We start from the raw sequence: 20,191 nt of genomic DNA, 5'->3' as shown, positions 1-20,191 counted from the left end.
TCTTGGGGACATTTTTGAAGCTGGCTGCCTCTTGCTGATGGTGATCATTCTGTGGTATTTTGGAAACTTACAGAACAAAGTATGTTTTCACAGCAGCTGAGTGCAAAGTCTTACAAGATGGGAGGCTTGTTAAGGTGAGGAGCTGGCACTGAATGGCAGACTCATATAAACTTCTGAGATCAAGCAGAACATTTCCATTTAATTGTGAGCTCCAAAATTACTTTGGTCAGTACAACTGCTTAAACATATCAACATAAGGCTCAAGATTACAATAAAGCATTTCACATGAAAACACTTCAAGCAGCATAACATGCTTAGTATTTGACAAAACATCCTCCAAGTATCTGTACAGAATTATTTTCATAAACAGTGTTTCTGGAAGATCTAAACCTCACAACATAAAACATGTAACTCCTTTTTGTCAGTGGTTAACAGCTGGTTTTGGTGATGTGTTTGCCATTAAAACTCTAGGAACAAATTATTTCAAGGGCTGCAAGACCAGGATATGTTTCTATATAACCTATACTTTTAAATGAAGATTCTGCTTCCATGGTTTTGTACATTTATTTGATGGAGTATCAGATTACACAGTCATAAAATTCTATTTACTATTTAAAGTAAAATGATAAATGTTATGAAAAAATACCTTTATTACATCAGTGATGCTTTAACTAAAGTGAATAGTAAGACTATTAACCAGGGGTTGAAAGTTTTAGGCCCTGATATTGAAAGCACTTCTATATGTCCTTAACTTTACATGTAAGGAGTCTCCCTGGCAGCAGAGGGACTACTCCGATGGGCGATGTTAAATGGGTGCCTAAGTGTGTGCAGAATGTGGGCCAAAGTACTCGGAGAGGCGCGGATGTGTTATACAGAGAAACATTCTCAGCACATAAATAAAATCTGGCGTTTTAGTATGTACATATACTGAAAAAGAATATTCTTAACTGAAAGGATGTGTTTTCTTTTTCTCTCCTACTAGCGAACATATTCCCACTTCACTCAGAAAGTGCTTATGTATTCTCAGCTAGAGAATTACCTCATCAGCTGTGAATCTAGCATGGACAACAAATCTAAACCAAGAATGTCTTATCAGCAGGAAATACTGGGGGAAGAGAAGGCTGGCAATCGTTTCTGTATACCTTTATTAATAAAAAACCTTCTCATAGAGAAGAATACTTTTAAATATTTTCAATCCTGATATATATACAATGGTAAAAATTCACATTTTCATGCTTTAGTGAGACACTTTAAAATCCTGCCCCAGGCAGCTCTCAGAGTAGCTGTATCTAGTTCCTAGCAGCTGCCTCACATTCAGCTCTAGTACCAGAAGCTTAAACTCTTGATAGCTGAGCAACCATGGGGAGAGAAAACACAGTTCTACCAGATTTGGAAAGGGAAGGAAAGAAAGAAAAAAGGAAGTGATGGGTCTTTCTATTTCCAGAGGCCCAGTAGCTCTCCTGTGTCCCAGAACAAGTCAAGGCAGTTCATGTTTCCAGTCCCATTAGACCTGCCTTGTACCATTTCTGATGGCAGGGCCCAAGTGCAGTGTCTGTTCCACACAGTCCTCAGTAGTCTAAAAGAAACGTGCCCATCACATGGCAAGAGAAAAATAGCCCTTTGGAGCACAGCTGATCCCCTCTCTCCTTGAATAGGCAGAACACCTATCTATTGCACCAGTTTTTCCAATATATCAGGAAGTATCCCCAGGGTTGATGCCTTTCACGGCTATCTATATACACTTTTCTGATAAATTCAATGTCTCTGTGGGGAAGGTGACCTGGAGAGGGCTGCCCTTGGATGTAGAGCTGGCCCTGCCACCAGACCTGATTTCATTCACCAGGAAGACACTCTCGGAGTCCTGCCCCTGCGAAGAGTCCGAGGTCTCAGAGCTACGCAGTGTCCTTACTGAGGTGGTGTCAGACTGAGCCAAGCTGGCACTGGGGCCCGGAAGCAGCACGCGACCCCCGACGCTGCTTTCACTTAACTCCGGAGGGTAGAGCAGCGTTTGTGAGGTGCTGCTGATCTCCCTCAGCTCACGGGAGATGAAGGAGGGTGACTGACTTGACATGGCGGAGGAGGTCCTGCGGCCATCCACGCAGTTGAAATTGCCCCCCGAGTGCTGCCTCCGAGCCCCTCCAATGCGGCAGAAGAGGCATTTGATCTTCTCGATGGCTTTGCTGAGCACAGTCTTGCGGAGGAGGATGTAGACCCACGGGTCCAAAATGGGGTTCACCGAGGCAATGCGGATGGCTTGCAGGTCAGGGTTTTGCCTCACATCCCTCACTGATTCTGGCTGGTACAGCTGGTTCACAAAGACACGGACCTAGACAAGGAGATGGGGGAAGAGGAAGACACAATTATACAATTACATCAGGAAATCAAAGTTTACATTTCAAAGAAGAGATCTAGATTTGCTACTGCAAGCTACAACAAGAGAAGACTCTGGCAAAGCCAGGCATCTCAGATTGGCAGCCATGAGTTTATTTTTGGAAATAGCAATAAAATCAAAGAGATGAATCTGCCGTAAATTGGCCTGCTTTGTTACAGGTAGGAAAGGAATGGCTCTTTCTCTCTCCTTCCCCTCATACTTAATCCTGGACCCTCCAACTTTTGGCTTATGTTTTTAAAAATTTCTTTTTTCTGATAGAAGTCAGGAGCAAAGATGTAGACCTGTATCCTGCTTCCTTGGTATACCTCGAGTCTTATGCTACCTGCAAAGAGATATCTGTCTGAGAAGACCTGGACAATCAGTTCCTCTAGCAAAGGTCTAATAATTGTTTGTTTAGAAGCAAACTGAAACACAGATTATAATCCAAGTACACTAGACTCTGGAAACAAGTCCAGAGCTGTCGATTCCCAAGTTTAAAAATGCATTTTGCTGGCACCTGTTCTTACTGGAATTGTTTGTAAACCCTCAACTGTTTGCATGCTGCAGCATGGTTTGGAAAAAAGAAATGTGGAAAAAAAAAAAAAAAAGAAAAAAAAAAAGGAAAGGTCCCCCAGCTAGGAGCTTTTTAATAGGTCAGGATGATGAGATGATTGCAGCACTGGATTGGATTGCTCTCCTACACAAGCCAGCATTTTGGTTCTACTTAGAAAACCACAAAAATACTGATGAAGTGGTCAAGAATTTAAGATGTTGAAGCTGCTGCATGAAGTTACTACTTAATCAGCAATTTCAGTTTATCATGCACAAAATTTAAGACTAAAGGATCTTGTCTTCTACACAGAAATGTCTTCTTCAGCTTCTTCCTTTGAATCCATGAAAAAAACCAGTAACCTAGTCCCTCTCCTGGTTTAGAAGCCACTTTTGTAAACGCTACTGTAAGGCACAGTCCAATTCTTTGACATCAATTGTTATCTTTCCAGTGTCACTAAGGAGGACGTCATCACATGAGTTGGTTATGTTGATCAGTCTCAAACAGCTGTTCTCTACTTTAGCAAGACCTATGCAGTGTCCAATTATAGGAAGGCCTAGGAAAGCCACTGAAAAGAATTGATAATGGAAGATGCTGTTTTCTTCAGATTCCTTAAGGTAAGTCAGAATAAATCCTTTAATTATCTTCTTATCGGATACAGTAAAAATCTAGTAGCAAAATTATAAGTTTTTTAAAATCTCATACTTGACTCCTGAAATGAATGAAGTCTTGCCTAGCTAGAAGGTTACAGACAAGGAGGCAGACACGCATTTAAATAAATGAGCCAAACTAGAACAGCCCTCAAGTCATTTTTATTAGAAGTTCTGCATGTGAAGCTGTCCAAATCTGGTGAAAAAATTCACAATTCTGTTTGGAGAAATTTTTCTGCAGCAGGGCAATGTGGTGGCATTTGGCTTGTCAGAATTCAGAGACTGAGTGTGCTCCAATGCTCTCAATGAAGTGTGTTTAAAATAATGCAAAGTCCCTCTCTGGAAGTCCTATGCGTATAGTTTCTCTCAAACCACCTGTCAGATCTATGATTGCCTATATTGTCTTTCGTAGTACTTTTCCCTGCCCTTTCTCAGGGTAACAAAACCTGCCCACGTAAGTCAAAATATGTGAAAATCTTGAATTTATGCAGCAATATAATGATCCAAATTTTATTCTCGGTTACTTCCCTAATGACTTCTAACACTGCAGATGCCTTTTTGACAGCTAATTTATTGACCTTATTTTTCTGTTAAGCCAAAGATGCAATTTAGGTACTTCAAAGAGTATTTCTACGCATACGGAAGGAACTTACTTTTATGGTTTTTTCTTTTACTAAGCTTTACTTGCTCCGAGCGTTTTCACTGTTTTGTATTAGCCTCCAGTCCCACATCCATCACTACATGATTCCATCTGTCACTGGCTGAGAGAAGACCAGCCCCTTCCAGAGGCCAAGATTGTTAAATACCTGCAGTTTGGCGGGGATTCATTGATGATTCCTTAAAAATGCCCTTGATTAAAACCTCTTGCCATTTGCCGGTGGCGGGGGGGTGGCACAGGGAAGCCAGCCGCCCTCTGAGTCGGCGACCCTTCCGGAGCGCACCGCTAGGTGGCACGGATGTCCCACGGCCACGGCCACGGCCACGGTCATGGCCACGGCCAGTCACGCCGCCCGCCCCACGGCCACCGCTGGCCCCCGGCCCTGCGCTCAGGGGCGGCCCCTGCATCCCAGAGGAGGCTAGCGAATGGAAATGGGCAACCGCTGCCTAGCTTTGCAGGTGGGGAGAAGTTTCGCGACTCAATTTATCACCTTCTGCGTGAGGAAAGCTGCTGTCAGCGACGCCGGGTGCGGAACCTGAAACGCAGCGGTCAGGGTTCCTGAACCTGGAAGGCTGAAAAATAAGCTAACGCAATGCTGCCTGGCATGGGCTAAAATCTGTTCTTGAAATATCTACTTGACCCTTTGTGTGAGATTATTTTCCCCTCCAAAATGATAACAGGTCAAATGCATAAATATACAAAGGTCAAATTTCCCTAGGGGATTTAACCTGTGCGATAACAACATTTCTTTCCAAGAGCACCTTTGCTTTTTCCGTATGGAGATTTCCTTATGCAGAGAAATACACCCTGAAAGTGTGTAAATGCTGGTCTATTGCATTTGACCAGTTTATCGTTGGACAGGTACATGCCCTGAGAGCCAGGAGTTCAAAGGACAGCACTGAGGGAGTGGAGGCCTTCTAGCAGCTTATACAACTAAATGCAGTCATTACCGGGAAGATTAGAGGTGTGACAGGGAGGGGTATTTGCTGACAGATCCATCCAGATCACAGAACCAGAAGGCACATTTTGAAGACAGCTGAAGAAGTACACAGTCCAACTTTGGAGACCTGACTTTTTTTTTTTAAACTTGGAGCTACAGTTACACATCAGTGATTTAATAGTGGGATTGTTCTTTTGATAAGCAGCATATGAAAGTGAGGTACCTATTTCACCTTTCTCTGTCAGACTTTACCTGGCAGGCTTTATGGAAAGACAAAAATATCTTTAGGTGCTGACTCGGTGGCTGAAAAGGACAATCTCTAATTGCACAGCGGAGGTTACTTTATGTTGTCTCTGCCTTATTTCCTCTTGACAGAAATGCGGCATGTTTAGGTTAAAGATTCATAAAATGGACCTATTTAGTGAAAACTTTGGACTGCACAAAACTGTTTCTACTTCCCAGAAAGGTCCCATGTCCTTTATTAGAAGCCCCCAAGAATGTCAGATGCCTTTATCAATTCAGATCTATTGCTGGGATTACATCTTAATCACAATAAGGTAAAAATTAATCTGTGTTGGAATGTCAGTTTCATAGTTTCTTTACATACTGGTGAAACAGTATTTACTAATGTACCATCTACAAGAACAGCAAGAAACGTATCCTGTTTTGGCTACAAGTCATCTGCTGCAGGAGGTAGCATGATATTGCCTTGCATCTTCTAAGTAAGTGCTGAGTAAGTGGAATCTACTACTAAATTAGCTAATCTGATGCTTGAATTTGTGCAATTTGAAATCCTAATTAAAGAAAGAAGCAAACTAGAACAATTCAAATCTCAAAAGAATGAGTTTTGTATGTTAGCTTTGTAGCTGTGGAATTCAGGCAACATATCTTAAAAGTACTAGCAGTTTGTAACTGTGTTAAGAAGCACATAGCTCCAAGGTACATTGAGTTTATGCTCGAGTAATAGATACTGGTAGGATCAGAGTCCTGCGCGCTGTTTGCTGCTTTTCCTTTTTACTAACTACAGATGCGATCATGATTTCTAATCCTGTAAAGTACTGTAAAGTGACTTGTATAGTTACTCTCGCAGTGGTAATTGTCTTCATAGCTTCTACCTGCCCTCAAAATCTCCCCACAGAAGAGATAGGATAAATTTAAAAACCGTACAGTAGTAAGCAGGAGCAAGTTTTTCAGCTCTACAAGCCAATAATAACCTTTGCCCTTCAAGGGCTTGGTGTCTGCTTGGTATCTACTCCACTGCTAAAAAATCGTGTCTGCCACCTTGCTGTTGGCTGTGGACAGTCCCTGATATTTGAAGAGAAAAGTCAAAATCAACCAAGCCAAAAGAAAATCCAAACTTTCAGATCAATTAAACATTAAGTTAGAAACTCCTGATTATTTCATGTAATCAACCAGATGTACACCCTGAAACATTGTATTTTATTTTCCACTTCACCGTAATTTAATGACAATGTTCAGTGGTCAGGATCAGAAAAAGATTACCGCACTTAAAAATCTTAAGAGTATCTGACAGACTGCTGGAGTGAATGACAGACTTTAAGTAGTGTGTGCCTATTTACTCTTGAAAGTTTTTTTTAAAGGCCAGATAATAATTTCTACTCTATTCTTGGCAAAAGTCCTCCTAATATAACTTATGCCCTGCTTTTAATTCTATCCAATTCTATTTTCTAAAAACTCGCAGTATTTTAAAAAATGAGATAACCAGCGTGGAGTGCAGACAAGAGCCAGCACACAATTTATATGTTTTCCTTATTTCATTTTTAAACTACTGTCAGATTCTTCTTCACGTCTTTCACACCACTTTCTGCACACTGACAACACATCAGGTTATATCGAGTGTTTCCTTTCAGTTTTTCGTTCAACTTTTGCTTTCCTTGATAAATCCGATCAGCCTTCAGTTCTGTCAAGTTTGTTCAGTGTTTTGCACAATCCCCCATAATTTTGTTATAGCACTTGTTGTCACTGTAAAATTTTGCTGATTTTATGAATAAATCATTAAGACATTAAACAACCCTACTTGTAAACTGAGCGCCGGAGCATCTCATTATTAAAAACTGCTGTTCTCTGTGACTCAGCTTGCTGTTCTTTAACCACTTTTTAAATCAAGACAAGCCTTTGCTTATTATTTCAGGGCTATTTAATATTTTAAGACTTGAAATTTTTTTGTCAAACCCTAATAAATGTAGCCTGTTGGACTGCCTCTGTCTGCTATTTTATTATGTTGTGAAAGTGTTTGTTCTGAAATGTTAGAGGTTTATATCCCTCTCTCAGAAGTTGCTTTGCTTTGACTTAAGTGATGGTTTATTCAGCTGAAATCATCAGTAGGAAGTCAGCTCATCAGAAAACTTCAGTCACAAAGCACCCTCTGAGCCTGCTTTGTGTATCTGAATCATGCCGCCACCACCGCCACCTTACCACCTGCATGTTCTTGATGACTGCCAGGCTGTCCTGATACAAATGAGCCTCTCTCTCCATGAGGGCTCCATAAACCTCTCCTGAGTCATGAAAATGTACATCTATATTAGTGATTTATCTATCTCTCCTGGTGGCTCTTTCTAGGATTTTATACCATAAAGGTGTCACTTCTCTGAGTTTATATCTGAATTAACCTCAGTCTATATGCAGCCAGAGGGCTTAATATGGCTATAGCTTATTCCTGCAAATGGCAATGACTTATAAAAGCTACTTAATAATGAAGAAATTTAACCACACTGGACACTGTGATGATGTGTATGAATGTGGTTGGGTGTTTTTTTTTTTTTTTTTAAGAAGAAAGCTTCTTTTTTTTCTTAGTCATCCATCTAAGTGAAATGACAGTCTCTTACCTCATATTAGATATAGAAAAGATGTGCTGCTTTGGCAGGGAAAAGCTAACTTATGTGAGCACTCCTAAGGTAACAGTGTGCCTTTATAAGTAGCGAAATCAAGGTCTGAGGGTGCTACACAACTTCAGCACCTGTGCCTTCACAGTACCTTCTGCTAGATACAAGTTTTTCATTAGCTACTGTTTAAATAATAAACCTTTTGCCCCACCCAGGTTCATTAGTTTTAACTGCCGACAATCCAGTTCCCTTTCTGGTAACCCCTCCCTCCTGATTTTTCTCTTTTCTTTTTTTTTTGTTTTTTAATAGTCTGTAAAAGACTGCCTAGCTCCAAATGGATGTGAACAATTTCATTTTGCATTTTACATGCAGACTTCTCAGCCTTTCCTCTAGCTGCTCCTCCACTGGATAAGTTTTGGCTTTTTTCTGAAACTGCTGAAATCCATCAGCTGATACCCTGTATCACGTTATGGCACCATATTTAATTCCCAGAACCCATTCTCTGCCTTTACCAGCATCTCTTTTGAAAACGCAATATTGTTCTTTTATGGATCAAACTAAGTAGTACTGTCAACCCATGGTGCTGTCAGGGTTTTGGCCACCCCATGACCTGACGCCTCTCAGCGCAGCAAGTCGGCTTACCCCTGCAGCTTCTGGAGCTGGACTGCAGGGCAGGCTGTGCGCGGTTCCTCCACCTAAGGCACATGCACCTCCCGGAGACACCCTGCGTGCAGCTCAGACAGCACCTTTCAAATTCCTTCAGATGTCAGGCAATGAACACAGGGCACCGTGCCTGGTCATGCCATGGCACAATGCGAAATGACAATGCCAAAGGACAGGAGACAGCCTTCGGCGACAGCTGGGGCACTGGTGCTCCAGCACAGCCACACTTCACTGGCTCCTGTTTATGTTAGTAATGTGGCAAAACTGGCCTGACCCTTGCGATTACAGCTCCTCCGAAGCAGGGTGACGGACTCGCTGACCTCTCAAGTCCTGTTCACATACACTTCTCTAAACTTTCTTACCATGGTATACGCTATTTGTTTCGCATCCCCAGCTGGCCAGCTGTATTTCACACACATTGTAGCCCCTCTATGACAGAGGGATCACCCTACTGACAATAAAACCCCTTAAAACAATCCTTCTAAAAACTTTCTGTCTGACAACCACTGCTTGGCTCCCTACACTGTGTTTTGGAAGGTGGGAAATAAGGCAAGCCAGCTATTTGTTGAATGTCTCTGAGCCAGAAGAGAAGTTCGCCAAGTTTTATTATGGTGGGTGGCAAGCAAGAACTGAGCCTCCAGCTGGTGGTTTGGGTTTTTTTGTTTTCTCTTCCTTGGAGATAAGGTAGAGAAATAGAAATAAGTGGATATGCAATTCAATGGCAATAATTGTATCAGCCATTTCGGAAAATTGGCAAATGGTTAGTGGTAATGTTGTCTGCCATTTCGGTATGATCTCTAGGTTTACGTGGGCCAGATTCCTCCAACTCTCATTTACCTGAGAATTACACCGACGGGTGGTTCCACCGAGTTTACTCCTCCCACAGTGGGGAAGCTGCTGGAGGGCTGTAAGAGTGTGGGATCTACCCCAGAGACAGTGGGTGAATCCCTAAGGAAGGGAAGCTCAGCTCAGGTTTTGGGCATGAAGCGCTCTGCTGTTGCTGGTGCCAAGTGAGCAGAGCTCTGTCCTCCTTCCGCACGTCAAGGACCGCTGTACCCTTCAGCAACAGTGTGCACGTTTTTAAAACACAATAAACATCCAGAAGTGCAGGCCAGACCCAAACCTCACTCATCACAAATTAATTTTGGAAGTGAACTTTAAAGTGCCGTTAGCTCTCAGTAAGATTTTTGCTGTGTGGATTCCAGTTAAACAGTGGAAAAATTACTGAGAATTTCTGGCGCTGTATTTTAACCAATCAAAGGAGCCCAGGACTTGGGACAAGCGTGTTTCTTTTCTTGTAAATATAAATCAACACAACTTTCTCTCACCATGCATGTATGCTAACAGCCTTTAAGTTATCCTAACAGTTTGCAGCACCAGCCAAATAGGAGTCTGTCCTACAAGCACAGGCTAGGAGGAGAAAAGACTCAGCGGTGCGGGTGATGGAAAAGAAGAAGGGTTGCGAAACGTTACTCACCACCAGAGGAATGGAGCAGATCACCACCACCAGGGAAGTGGCAATGAGCAGAATAACCATCTGGATCTCTGCTCCGGCCATCCGACGGAAGCTCCGGCGTCTGCGAAAGTCAGATAAACGGCTGGAGGTGGTGTCTGTCCCCAGGGATGTGCGCCGCATGAACTGGCGGTGCATGCGAATGAGGGCCACGCACACCAGGATGTTGCAGATCACAGTGACCATGATTAGGAAGGAGCTGAAGCCGGCGTACATGTAGGAATATGCTGCATGGGTGGCCTCCTTTGCTCGCCAGTCTATGAAACACCAAGTGTCAGGGTACTGCAAGGTAGATTTGCCGAGCCCCATGCTGGGGAGGGCGCAGAACAGCACGTTGGAAGCATAGATGGCAAAGAGTGTGAGCCCTGCCAGCTTCTTGTCTACGTAATGGTTGTAGAAATAGGCATGGTTGATGGCCAGGTACCTCTCTATAGACATGGCACAGATAATGCTGAGGCCAGACAGTCCAAAGAAGAGGAGGATGAAGGAGCTGTACTCACACAGTGCCGCTCCTCCCGGCCAGCGGTTCTGCAGGTAAGTGGCGATAGTGACTGGACTCACCAGGCAGGTCCCCAAGAGATCGGTGACCGCCAGCCCGCAGACCAGCGTGTAGAAAGTGGTCTCCTTCTGCTCCTTCCTGGACTTGCAGAGCACCACGATGGCTATGAGGTTGCCCACCACACCGAAGATGAACATGACGGTGGGGATGGTGGGGGGCTTCCCGCCCTCGGCCCCGCTGCCGGTCTCGTTGGCGGAGCCGTTCGCAGGTGGCATGATGGTGGGGTCGAAGGACATGATGCCCACGCTGCCGCTGGGGAGTTGAGCGAAGGCGGAAGCAGGTCCAAAAAGGAAAGGCAGAGTAAGGGAGGGGACGGGGTAGTCTGGTGTGGAAACAAAAATTGGAAGGGGGGGGGGGGGGGGGGAGAAAGTGGTGTATTGTAGTTAAAGGAGGAGAAAAAAAAAAAAGTCCTAAAAAGGAGCCGAAGCGGGGGTGCCGTCCGGCAGCGACCGACCGCAGCCGGGGGAGCCGAGGCTGCCTCTTCCTGCCGCCGCTCTCCCCGCGCAGACCGCAGCGCTCCACCGCCCAGCCCGGAGGGGGTCGGGGCGGCGCGGAGCGGAGCCGAGCGGAGCGGCGCGGCGCGGAGCGGAGCGGAGCGGGGCCGAGCGGAGCGGAGCGGGGCCGCCTCACCGCCTCTCGCACCGGCGCCGGGGAGGGCTCAGCGCGGCGCTGGGGCGGCCCTGGGCGGGCGGGCGGCGGCTCCAGGTGCCCCCGGGGGCGGCGCGGGAAGGTGCCGGAGCGCGGTGGCCGCCGCTCATCCCCTCCCGCCGGCCGGCGCGGCGGTGCGGTGCGGTGCGGTGCGGGGCGGGGCGCGGGCGCCGTCTAACTCCCCGCGGCGCTCCCGCCGAGTTTCGCCGGGGAGGGCGGAGGCGGCCAGGGCAGCTGCCGCCGCTCCTCCCCGCCCTCGCGCCCCATTGGCCGCGGCGCGGAGGGCAGGTTGCGCGGGGCCCGGCGCGGGCACCGCCGCCCGCGGCTGCCTGCGGGGCGAGGCGGGGCGGGGCGAGGCGGGGGGCGGGCGGCCGGCGGCGGCGGGGCGGGCCGCGCCTGAGGGGACGGGCGGCGCCGGCCGGGACGGGGGCACCTGCCCGCCCGGCCCCCTCCTGCCCCGCGGCCGGCGGGCCCCGTGTGCCGCCGCGGGCCTCCCCTCGGCTGCGATGGACGGGAGCGAGGGCTCCTCGCACCTTCCCCGACGGGGCCGCGCCGCTGGACGGCGCCCCGGGGGAGCCGCGTGTTGCCGGGGAGCCGGCTCGGCGCACTTGAGGCCCGCCCCGCTCCGGCGCGGAGCCCCGGGAGGGGACCCGGGGCCCTGGAAGGGGGTGTCGGGCCCGGGCCCCGCCGGCCGCGGCCTCACGCAGGGCTGAGGGCGTGTCGCCTCCCTGCCCCGCTGAAGGAAGGGGCTGCTGCCCCACAGCCTTTCGCCGGCTGCTGGGTCACGGGTGGCAGCTGGGAGAGGCTGCGGCCCGGCCGTTTATCGCAAAGATAAGCGCAGGTGCAGCGAGGTGATACCACGGAGCCTGACAGCTGGCCGTGGACGCTCTTGCATCAGGTGAGCATGCCGGCTGTCTCCCGCTGCCAGAGAGAATCTCCTGATGTGCTGCCTGTGTCGGGCCTCTGTTCGTGAGGTTTCTAAACACAGGAAGGGGGTGTGTGCGTTCAGGGGAAGCGTTCATGTGTTCGTGTCAAGAAGTTGTTTCATCTTGACCGAGAGGCGATCAGGGTTGAATTGGAAATGGCGTTACACTTGCTGGTAAAGCCTCAAGATTGTAGTTCAGTCTTAACCGGGCCGATGGAGGGACTGCAGTCGCTTTTATGCAATGCTTGCGTGGCAGCTGTCACCCAACTGGTGGTGGTGGAGTCGCTAGTCTGGAAATGTCCACAAAAACCTACCACCACAACAGGCACATGCATGGTTTTTTCTGCTGGAGGGGAAAGTACTAGTGACCCATGCTGATGCTGTTGGGTCAGAGATGAAGCCTCACGCCGTTGTAGTGGGTCGGACGCCCAGATCCAGCTGGTCTAACACCCTTTCTCTTACACGAAGTGACATCAGTTGCTACAAAGGACACAAAACCTGTGCCCCAAAGCATGACATTTATATCCTTACAAGAACTTCTTCTCTGACATAAAGGCAAAATGTATTATAAAAGTCTGATCTTTTTTCAGTCTTACTATTGTTCCCCCCTCTCATTTTTTAAGGCTGTGAAAGACAGGCCTGTGGACTTACTAGCATTTGGTAAAGTCACGATAATACCATGACATACTGACAGCAAAAGTACTGACAGAACAAAATATATGAGAGAGAACGACTGTGTACTGTGGGAAAGAGAACAGAGAGTTTCAGTTTTCAATGCTCTATGAACAGACATGAAGAAAAAAGCAATTTTTTTTATTTGATTAACTTTTTAGTGTTCTTATCTAACTGCTTTGAAAACTAAAATTCAGTTTTAGAAAACCGAGTTGGTTTTGAAATAACGTATGCAGAGATAAAGATAGTGGTGGTGGCAGTCTAGTCTGCTCAGAGAAAATAGAACTTTTTTTTGATATTTTGCTAGTATTCACAGCTCTTTGTCTTTTAGAAAATTGGAAAATCATTCCATCACAAGCACAGAGCTACGTGTGGGAGTAGAGGTTGCTCAATTAGGTTTGCCTAATTGTCAGAAGCAAATTATAAGCACTTCAAAATAGTTTCAAAAGAAAGCGTAGCACAAAGGTGTGTTTTTCTTATGTTTAAACAGTTTTCCAGCTTTTCAAGGAAAGCTGACCCAGCTACAGAGCAAGCTCTGAATTCAGGCAGTGTAGTTGTACATGCCTTCCCAACAGTCCTTCCTTCATACACTGAAACTTTGGTGCTCTGGTATTAGAGGCCATAATGTGGGATTAAGCTAACACAGGTGCAGCAGTCATTACTAGTATGGGAAAGGAATTACCCTGCTTCCCTGAAGCGGTGAAAAGGTTTTTAATGACTAAGGGCAGATGAAATTATTTGTATTTCTTTGTTGCTGCCTTTTTTTCACTTTTTTTCTTATCCACAGATCCAGTCTTATGAGGTATTTTGACTATCTCATAACAGACTGTGTGTCTTCAGGAACCTCGATCTATAGTAGAGGGTGCTCGGGTCCTTCTGTGGAGTGTGTATACATGTGTGTGTATGTGAAGGAGTGAATGCTGTTTTTCATTCTATAAGGTCTGTCTTAGAGTGGATACACCTAAGGAACTAAGTAAAAATGCAGGGAAGCTAGGAAAATCAATGAAGAAACAAGAAAAGTATAGTTTTGAGTGCAAGGATAGTAATACCAGTTTTGTGAAATAGTTATTTAATTAGAGAACGTGATAGAAATCAGTCACAGATTGTGGGACAGGTTGCATGTGAGCTTACGGTATCTACCCATTGTGTAGAACTTGTAGACTTATTAGAAAAAATGAGTTACTTTTAGGATTTTCCCTTTGAACTGGTATCTATAACTCCTAGTCAAGATGAAAAGCATAGTCACACAAAAGCCTACTTAGTCTTCAGAGCAAAGAAGAGATGTAAAGTGGAACTGAAAAACTGAAGAAATTCCACTTGCAACATGAGTAGTCATGCTGTCATAGCAGCAATGTCGCACGTTGTAGCATTGAGTGACCACCAAAGAACTTCTGTTTGTGCGGAAACCGCTTAGGTGAGAAGTCAAAGTATCATGAAGGAAAAATGAAAGCTTTGGAGTGATAACCGTGCATGGAAAAAAACCCAGTTCAGTTAAAAAATACTAGATGAGAAAACATGGACACTGAAAATGATTAGGATAAAGTTTTACTTGACTCAGAGTAAACTTTTTCTGATTTTAATGCTGTTACAATCTTTAGAAGATTAATGCTGAAATACATGAGTCAACTACTATAGCTTGATTAGTTGAGCTGTATAACAAACTGTGGTCATATTTCTAGCTTGGTGAAAGATTTAAAGTACTTGACTCTTTTTTTTTTCTTCCTCCCTGGTGTGGTAAAAGCCTCGTATTTATTCATCATGTCTCAGCTGCCATGTGAGCTTATAAAGCTCCTTGTCAGCTGATGGTTCCAAAACCTTACCTGGGTTGCTCAGGGGCTGCTGGAATACAGACAAATAAACTATGCAAAGGTCTCCCTGCTGTCTGTAACTGAGATTTTAACACCAAAATGCCCATGTAGGCATGTGAATTGATGGGTATTTTCTGGAGGTGCTTCTCTGAGCTCCGCTTCCAGAGGAGCAGTGTGTTCAGCGGGCAGTGAAAGTGGATACACAGCCAATTTTGGAAACTTTGGACTGCTCTTAATGTGCTGCAGCTCTGAGAAACATTTTGCATGTTAAACTCCCATTAAATATCTGAAGTTCAGTAACGTTCTTGACTTACTCAACAGTTTGTCAGCCTTTCTCCTTTGGTGGGAAATTTGGCTATGGAAAAACTTTCTTGTTGATTTTTCGCTTAATTTTTGTTCAGCTGTCATGCTTTTGACACATAAAGTTTTTCAGGAAAAAAACCACCAGTAGACTAAACTCTGTCTATATGCCAAAATAAAATCATTATTAACAGACAATGGAAATAGACTGAAACAAATGTTACATAATAGTCTTTAATTAATCATTAGAAAAGAAAAAATATACAAGGAGTAAGTTGAAAAAATGTGTAAAAGGAAGTGGGGAATTCTATAATGTAATTTGAATAGAAATAGCATTGTAAGGAGATATAAAATTTTATCTTTTCAAGCATATAATATTTTCCCACCCACATATTTTCGTATAAAATCATCACAGATAGTAACAGTATTGAATTTATTTTAGGAGTTCTGGTTATTACTAGTATGACTCGCAGTATTACTAGTACTGCTGGCACATTTCCGTTGTACCTGATGAATGGGGCATTTCCCTGGGCAGGGGGGAATTCTCTGGGGAGTGAGAGCAGTGTCCTGGCCCGTCCCCCCCAGCTCTTTTCACTGCATGACTGTCTAAGAGAGAGATGCAAACTGCCGCTGCCAGGGGATCTGATGGTGTGCTGGCATGCCAGGCACCTCCGCACTGCAGGGGGACACTATCGTGCCAAAAAACGCAGCTCTATAATTTACTCCACAGTCATGTGTTCCATATTAGTCAATCATGCTACTGAAGTTTGGGGTTTTTTTTTTTTCCTGTTTAAACGATGCTGTTAATTTTTGTAGTACACTGAATGGCTTTTTCCTCTGTAATAGCATTTGTAACTGCAGTGGTACGTAGTTCTATTTTATCAGTTATGAAGTCTGCATTAACAGTTAAAATACTTTCAAGTTATTTCTTTCAATGCATTTCTTTGGAGCAGTATAGATCAAATTAGCTTTAATTAATGAAATTAACTGTTGCTTGTACCCTTTTTTTTTCTGATTTTTTTAAAAGTTTGGCAGTTCTTGCTTGCTTTTCAGAGGCATAAAAGGGAAGTTCATAGAAGAACAGTAATAATTAGCCATCAACATATTTTCTTATTTTAGAGCCCTTAAAATAATTCTGGCTATTTCAGGCCATACCTGGTGAGTTACAAGTAGACAGCTAAGTCAGACCCTATGCAGAAAAAAAATGTTATGAATTGAATTTGTCTTAGGTACCAACTGTGGCACATTCACTGAAGTAAACTAATATCTTTTTAGAACAGTTGCTGGATTGGTTTTACAGGGAACTTTAGAATATACTTTGTAAATATTAGCAATTGGAACTTTTTGTCTTGTTTTAGCTTTCTGCAGTTGGCTGTATGTGGTGCTTCATTTTGTTGTGGCAAGGTATGGTAATCGATGCCTGTGGTGAAAGCAGAAACAAACCAGCCTTGCCCAGGAAGTAGTTAGTTATCTGGCACGTCCTATTCGAGCCTAGCTGTTCTGCAGATTTTCCATGTGAGGTCTGAAGACTCTTTCCAAGGATCCTGGCTGTAACTCTGTGATGGTATCTATGTGCCAGAAATTGCAACAAAATGGCAGGCTTTCTTCTTTTTTTTTATTTCTTGAAGTGTGATAATGGGACCCGGGAGTGTGTTAAACAGCCCTGTTCTGTAGCTTTGAGGAAGGAACTGAAGCCGTGCATTTCTGTTTGAAAGTTGAAACTTTTATCACGTGTTAAAAGCTGTGTACGAAAGGCACCTGTGATGAAATCAGTGGACCTGTGATTTTTGCAGGCAGATTAACAGTCATGGAAGCGGCTTAACTCATGAAACGGTTTTGTAGCATTCCTTTCTTTGTTGTCATACTTGGCTTTGGGGTTTTTTCAACACCTTCTTGTAAAATAAACTGAAGTTTCTCTGGAAAATATACTACCTCTGTACAAATTGTGTTCTCTGTTTCTGTCCTGGTGAAGCACTCCAAGAAGATTGTCAGTAACTTCAAGGTGAAATTTGTTTTCTTCTGTGAAGGTACCTGGACCATCTTTGGAAAGAGGGCGGAACCCTTTATAGTGTATGCTGAGGCTGTATGCTACCTCTGCAGCATGAAGGCTGGCTTAGGCATGTGATTTGAGGCTAGATGTGAGTTACGATCAGCTGAAAGTTTAATAGAAGTTTCTTCTTGTACCATCCTGCCCACTATGGGGCTGGGCTTGAAAGAGTTTCCAGCTGTCAGGATGGATTAACAATTAGTAGTGCAATGCAATGGCTCTTTCATTGCCTGGTGGAAGAGTTCTCCTAATAAACACTGAGGCTGGGCTCTTTGGGAAGGATTTTTCCTTTCATAAATGCTTGCCACTGCAATTATTCAGAAAGTTTTTGTACACTGTGTAACTACTGTATGTAACCAAGTCTTGCACTGAGTGAATTATATCACATAAAGCTTTGAATTCTGAAAGATTCCAGGACCCAGAAAAATAATACAAACCAAGAAACTACTGGATACTGTCTGTAAATCAGAAGCTTGGTTCTTAGAAAAATCTACTTAAGCTCATTGAAAAAGGCTAATTTTGTGGGAATGATTAATGTATTAGGTGAGTCAGTTATCTTTCACTAAGAAGACACTGGCTGCAAAGTCACTGGAATAAACCTCAGCTTTAGTAAGCCTGCAGCAAATGACAAGCTATATTTGCAGCTGAGTGCTTTTAGGAAGGTCTGTGAGAAGTTTTTAAGGAAATGTTTTCTTGCCTGTAAATTCTCTGTTATTCCAGCAGAGGGTAGTTTATCCTCTAGGAAGCTAGGTGTGTTGAAGGAATGATCAGGAAAGGTAACAATGATTCCCATTTCCTTTGATTTGAGATAGGGCAGTAAAAATTAACTTCAACAGACTGACCCCACCAGATTAACAAATGCTGAAACATACTGTTAAGCTACAGTATGTTCTTAGGCTGGAACTGGAAAAGGCAGCCAAATTCAACAGTAGTCCCATTTCCGTCCTGCTACCAGGCGCTTCGTTTGCCCTTTAAGAATTACTGCTGTTTGCTTATGCTGAGAACAGTTGCATTATCAGCCTGATGCTTAAGAGCTACTTGACTTTCATTTGTCAGCTAGTAAAGTAGCTGAAACATTTTTTATGCTGAATGCAAAGAATCACTCCAGTTGAAGAGTATTTGGCTTGGTTTTAGTTGCTTAAAACCTCTTTGAGATCTGGACTGATGCAGTTGTGCCTGGTTTTAGCTCTTTACTCTAGGGCAAGGGTGTCTTAGCTGTGGTAGTGAGACACACACCACTGGTACAGAGTTGGGAGTGGTTCTCCTAGGGCTGGTATCTATTACCCTTCTTTCTGCCACGGTACCCACTGCTACAGCAGCTGATATTAAGGAGAGTGTATGTTTGTGGATTGTCATGATAGCACCCGCCTGCATCTGCTCTCTGCTATACTGATAGTACATGGTGGCTAGGGGGGTACTCTGTTTTCTCCTGTGATATTTTATTTTAAACTGGTCATCAGGGAGCAGTAAGCTTCTGTGGCTGTCAATCCTGAAGTGTAGCAGAAGTTCTTCTGATGTGAAAGCATGAAGGAGTACAGTGAGCACCAAATCTTTGAAAGGATAACAGATGGGATGTATGGATCAGCAGCTATTCTGTTGCCATGGTTCAATGAAGCCCCTATTATTCAGAATTTGTTTCCATTCAAAGCAGCATATCAGCGCCTCATGAACATTGCTCTATTTACCTGATTTCTGGAAAGAGTAGTTTGGTCCACTGATTGTGGAAAGAAAAGGCAAGGTGTGCTCCGAGAGCCCCAGGAGGAAAACTAATTATGGATCTATACTTCACGCTGCTTTGGGCCTGTGTGGATCTTGCTGCTGGCACATGAAATTTTCAACACAGCCGTCGATAAACCACCTAACTGAATAGTAAATAACATAACAAGAAATAATATTTATAATTTTGTTCATCTTAGTCAGAAGCCTAATATAATCAGTACTATGCTGTGTATTTTAATTTTGAATATCTGTTATATATGCTCTGGGGAAAAAAAAAAAAGCACTACTCCTTTAAGAGGGTATGGTTAGTGTCAATCATGTCCATGGAAATGCTTCCATGGCTAGTTTGATCTTGGTGTTACTATCACTTGGAGGTTTCCCTGTGGTGTATGGAACTTCTTTTTTTCTTTTTTTTTTTTTAAATATATTTCTGAGTCAGGTAGGCCTGTAAGTCAAATCTAGCTGTATCCCTCTCTGTTATAGCCTTTTCCCCCCTCTTCTGGTTTTGAATGTACTTTCAGAAATGACACATTATTGTTTTCTATTTATTGAAAAAAACCCTAGACTATATCAGGGATGAATAATATATCTAAAGTCTTTATTTTGGAGCAATACAGGTATAACCAATTACCTTGATTCAATTTTTAAACTGATATTCTACATTATCAAAGGAATACAGAAACACTTTTATATGCATCATTTACGTCATGCTCTCCACCGATTATACAAGAAGCCTAGGCAATTAATCTCTTAGGCAGTTTGGTTAGGTATCTTACTAACATGGGATGATTCCAGGCCTGAGTACCGATCCAAGTTCACTGTTGTCTAAACATGAGACAGACAAAAGAAGGTGGAGGAACCCAGGAGAGCTTTTCCAAATCACACAGAGGGTTAGTGCCAGAATTGTTACTTGCCCGTCCCTTGCAATCTCAGTTGACTCTGTTGCCTTCCAAAGTGGAAATGGCTTTGGAGGAGACAGAACCATTTGTAGCTGATTTAATGTATTTAGTTTGAACTTTATACTGTTTCACTAGGAAGCAGTTTGCAAAGGGCTCATGTGTGGTTAATTGAGACTGTAAGCTTGTCACAGATGGAGAATGTATGTGTTAGTAATTAATATACTTTAAAAAGGCATAAGTAAACTTTGAACCACTGCATTCTATGATAAACAGCTCACCATTTATTAAACATATGTATTTAATACTTTTGAGCACTTTGTAAGTGAATCTTCATACGTATGTGTGGTCTTTATATATCCTGTCCATTATTGTAGCATCTGGCTGTGGTAGAGTAGCAGACTGGAACAAAAATGAACTCCATTCTCT

The 20,191-nt window shown here is 43.9% G+C and overlaps 1 protein-coding gene across 1 annotated transcript; it reads right to left on the bottom strand.

Moving 5' to 3' along the window:
• Positions 1-316: 316 nt before the first annotated feature.
• On the bottom strand, positions 317-10,983 carry PTGER4 (prostaglandin E receptor 4). The gene is made up of 2 exons (XM_075726519.1): positions 10,153-10,983; positions 317-2,326 (listed from the first exon to the last, which is right to left on the bottom strand). Exons 1-2 carry the CDS (start codon positions 10,981-10,983, stop codon positions 1,733-1,735), a joined length of 1,425 nt encoding a protein of 474 aa, XP_075582634.1. The 3' UTR covers positions 317-1,732.
• Positions 10,984-20,191: the final 9,208 nt, after the last annotated feature.

The sequence above is a fragment of the Pelecanus crispus genome, chromosome Z, assembly GCF_030463565.1.
Source record: "Pelecanus crispus isolate bPelCri1 chromosome Z, bPelCri1.pri, whole genome shotgun sequence".
Taxonomy (NCBI): Eukaryota; Metazoa; Chordata; class Aves; order Pelecaniformes; family Pelecanidae; genus Pelecanus; species Pelecanus crispus.
This window is presented reverse-complemented; position numbering and strand designations above follow the sequence as displayed.

Bases quoted from the DNA above. Each gene is read 5' to 3' on its own strand.
- PTGER4 (XM_075726519.1), bottom strand. From the start codon at position 10,983: ATGTCCTTCGACCCCACCATCATGCCACCTGCGAACGGCTCCGCCAAC. The intron at 2,327-10,152 runs GTGAGTAACGTT...CTCCTTGTCTAG, and splicing joins TCTGCTCCATTCCTCTGGTG to GTCCGTGTCTTTGTGAACCA.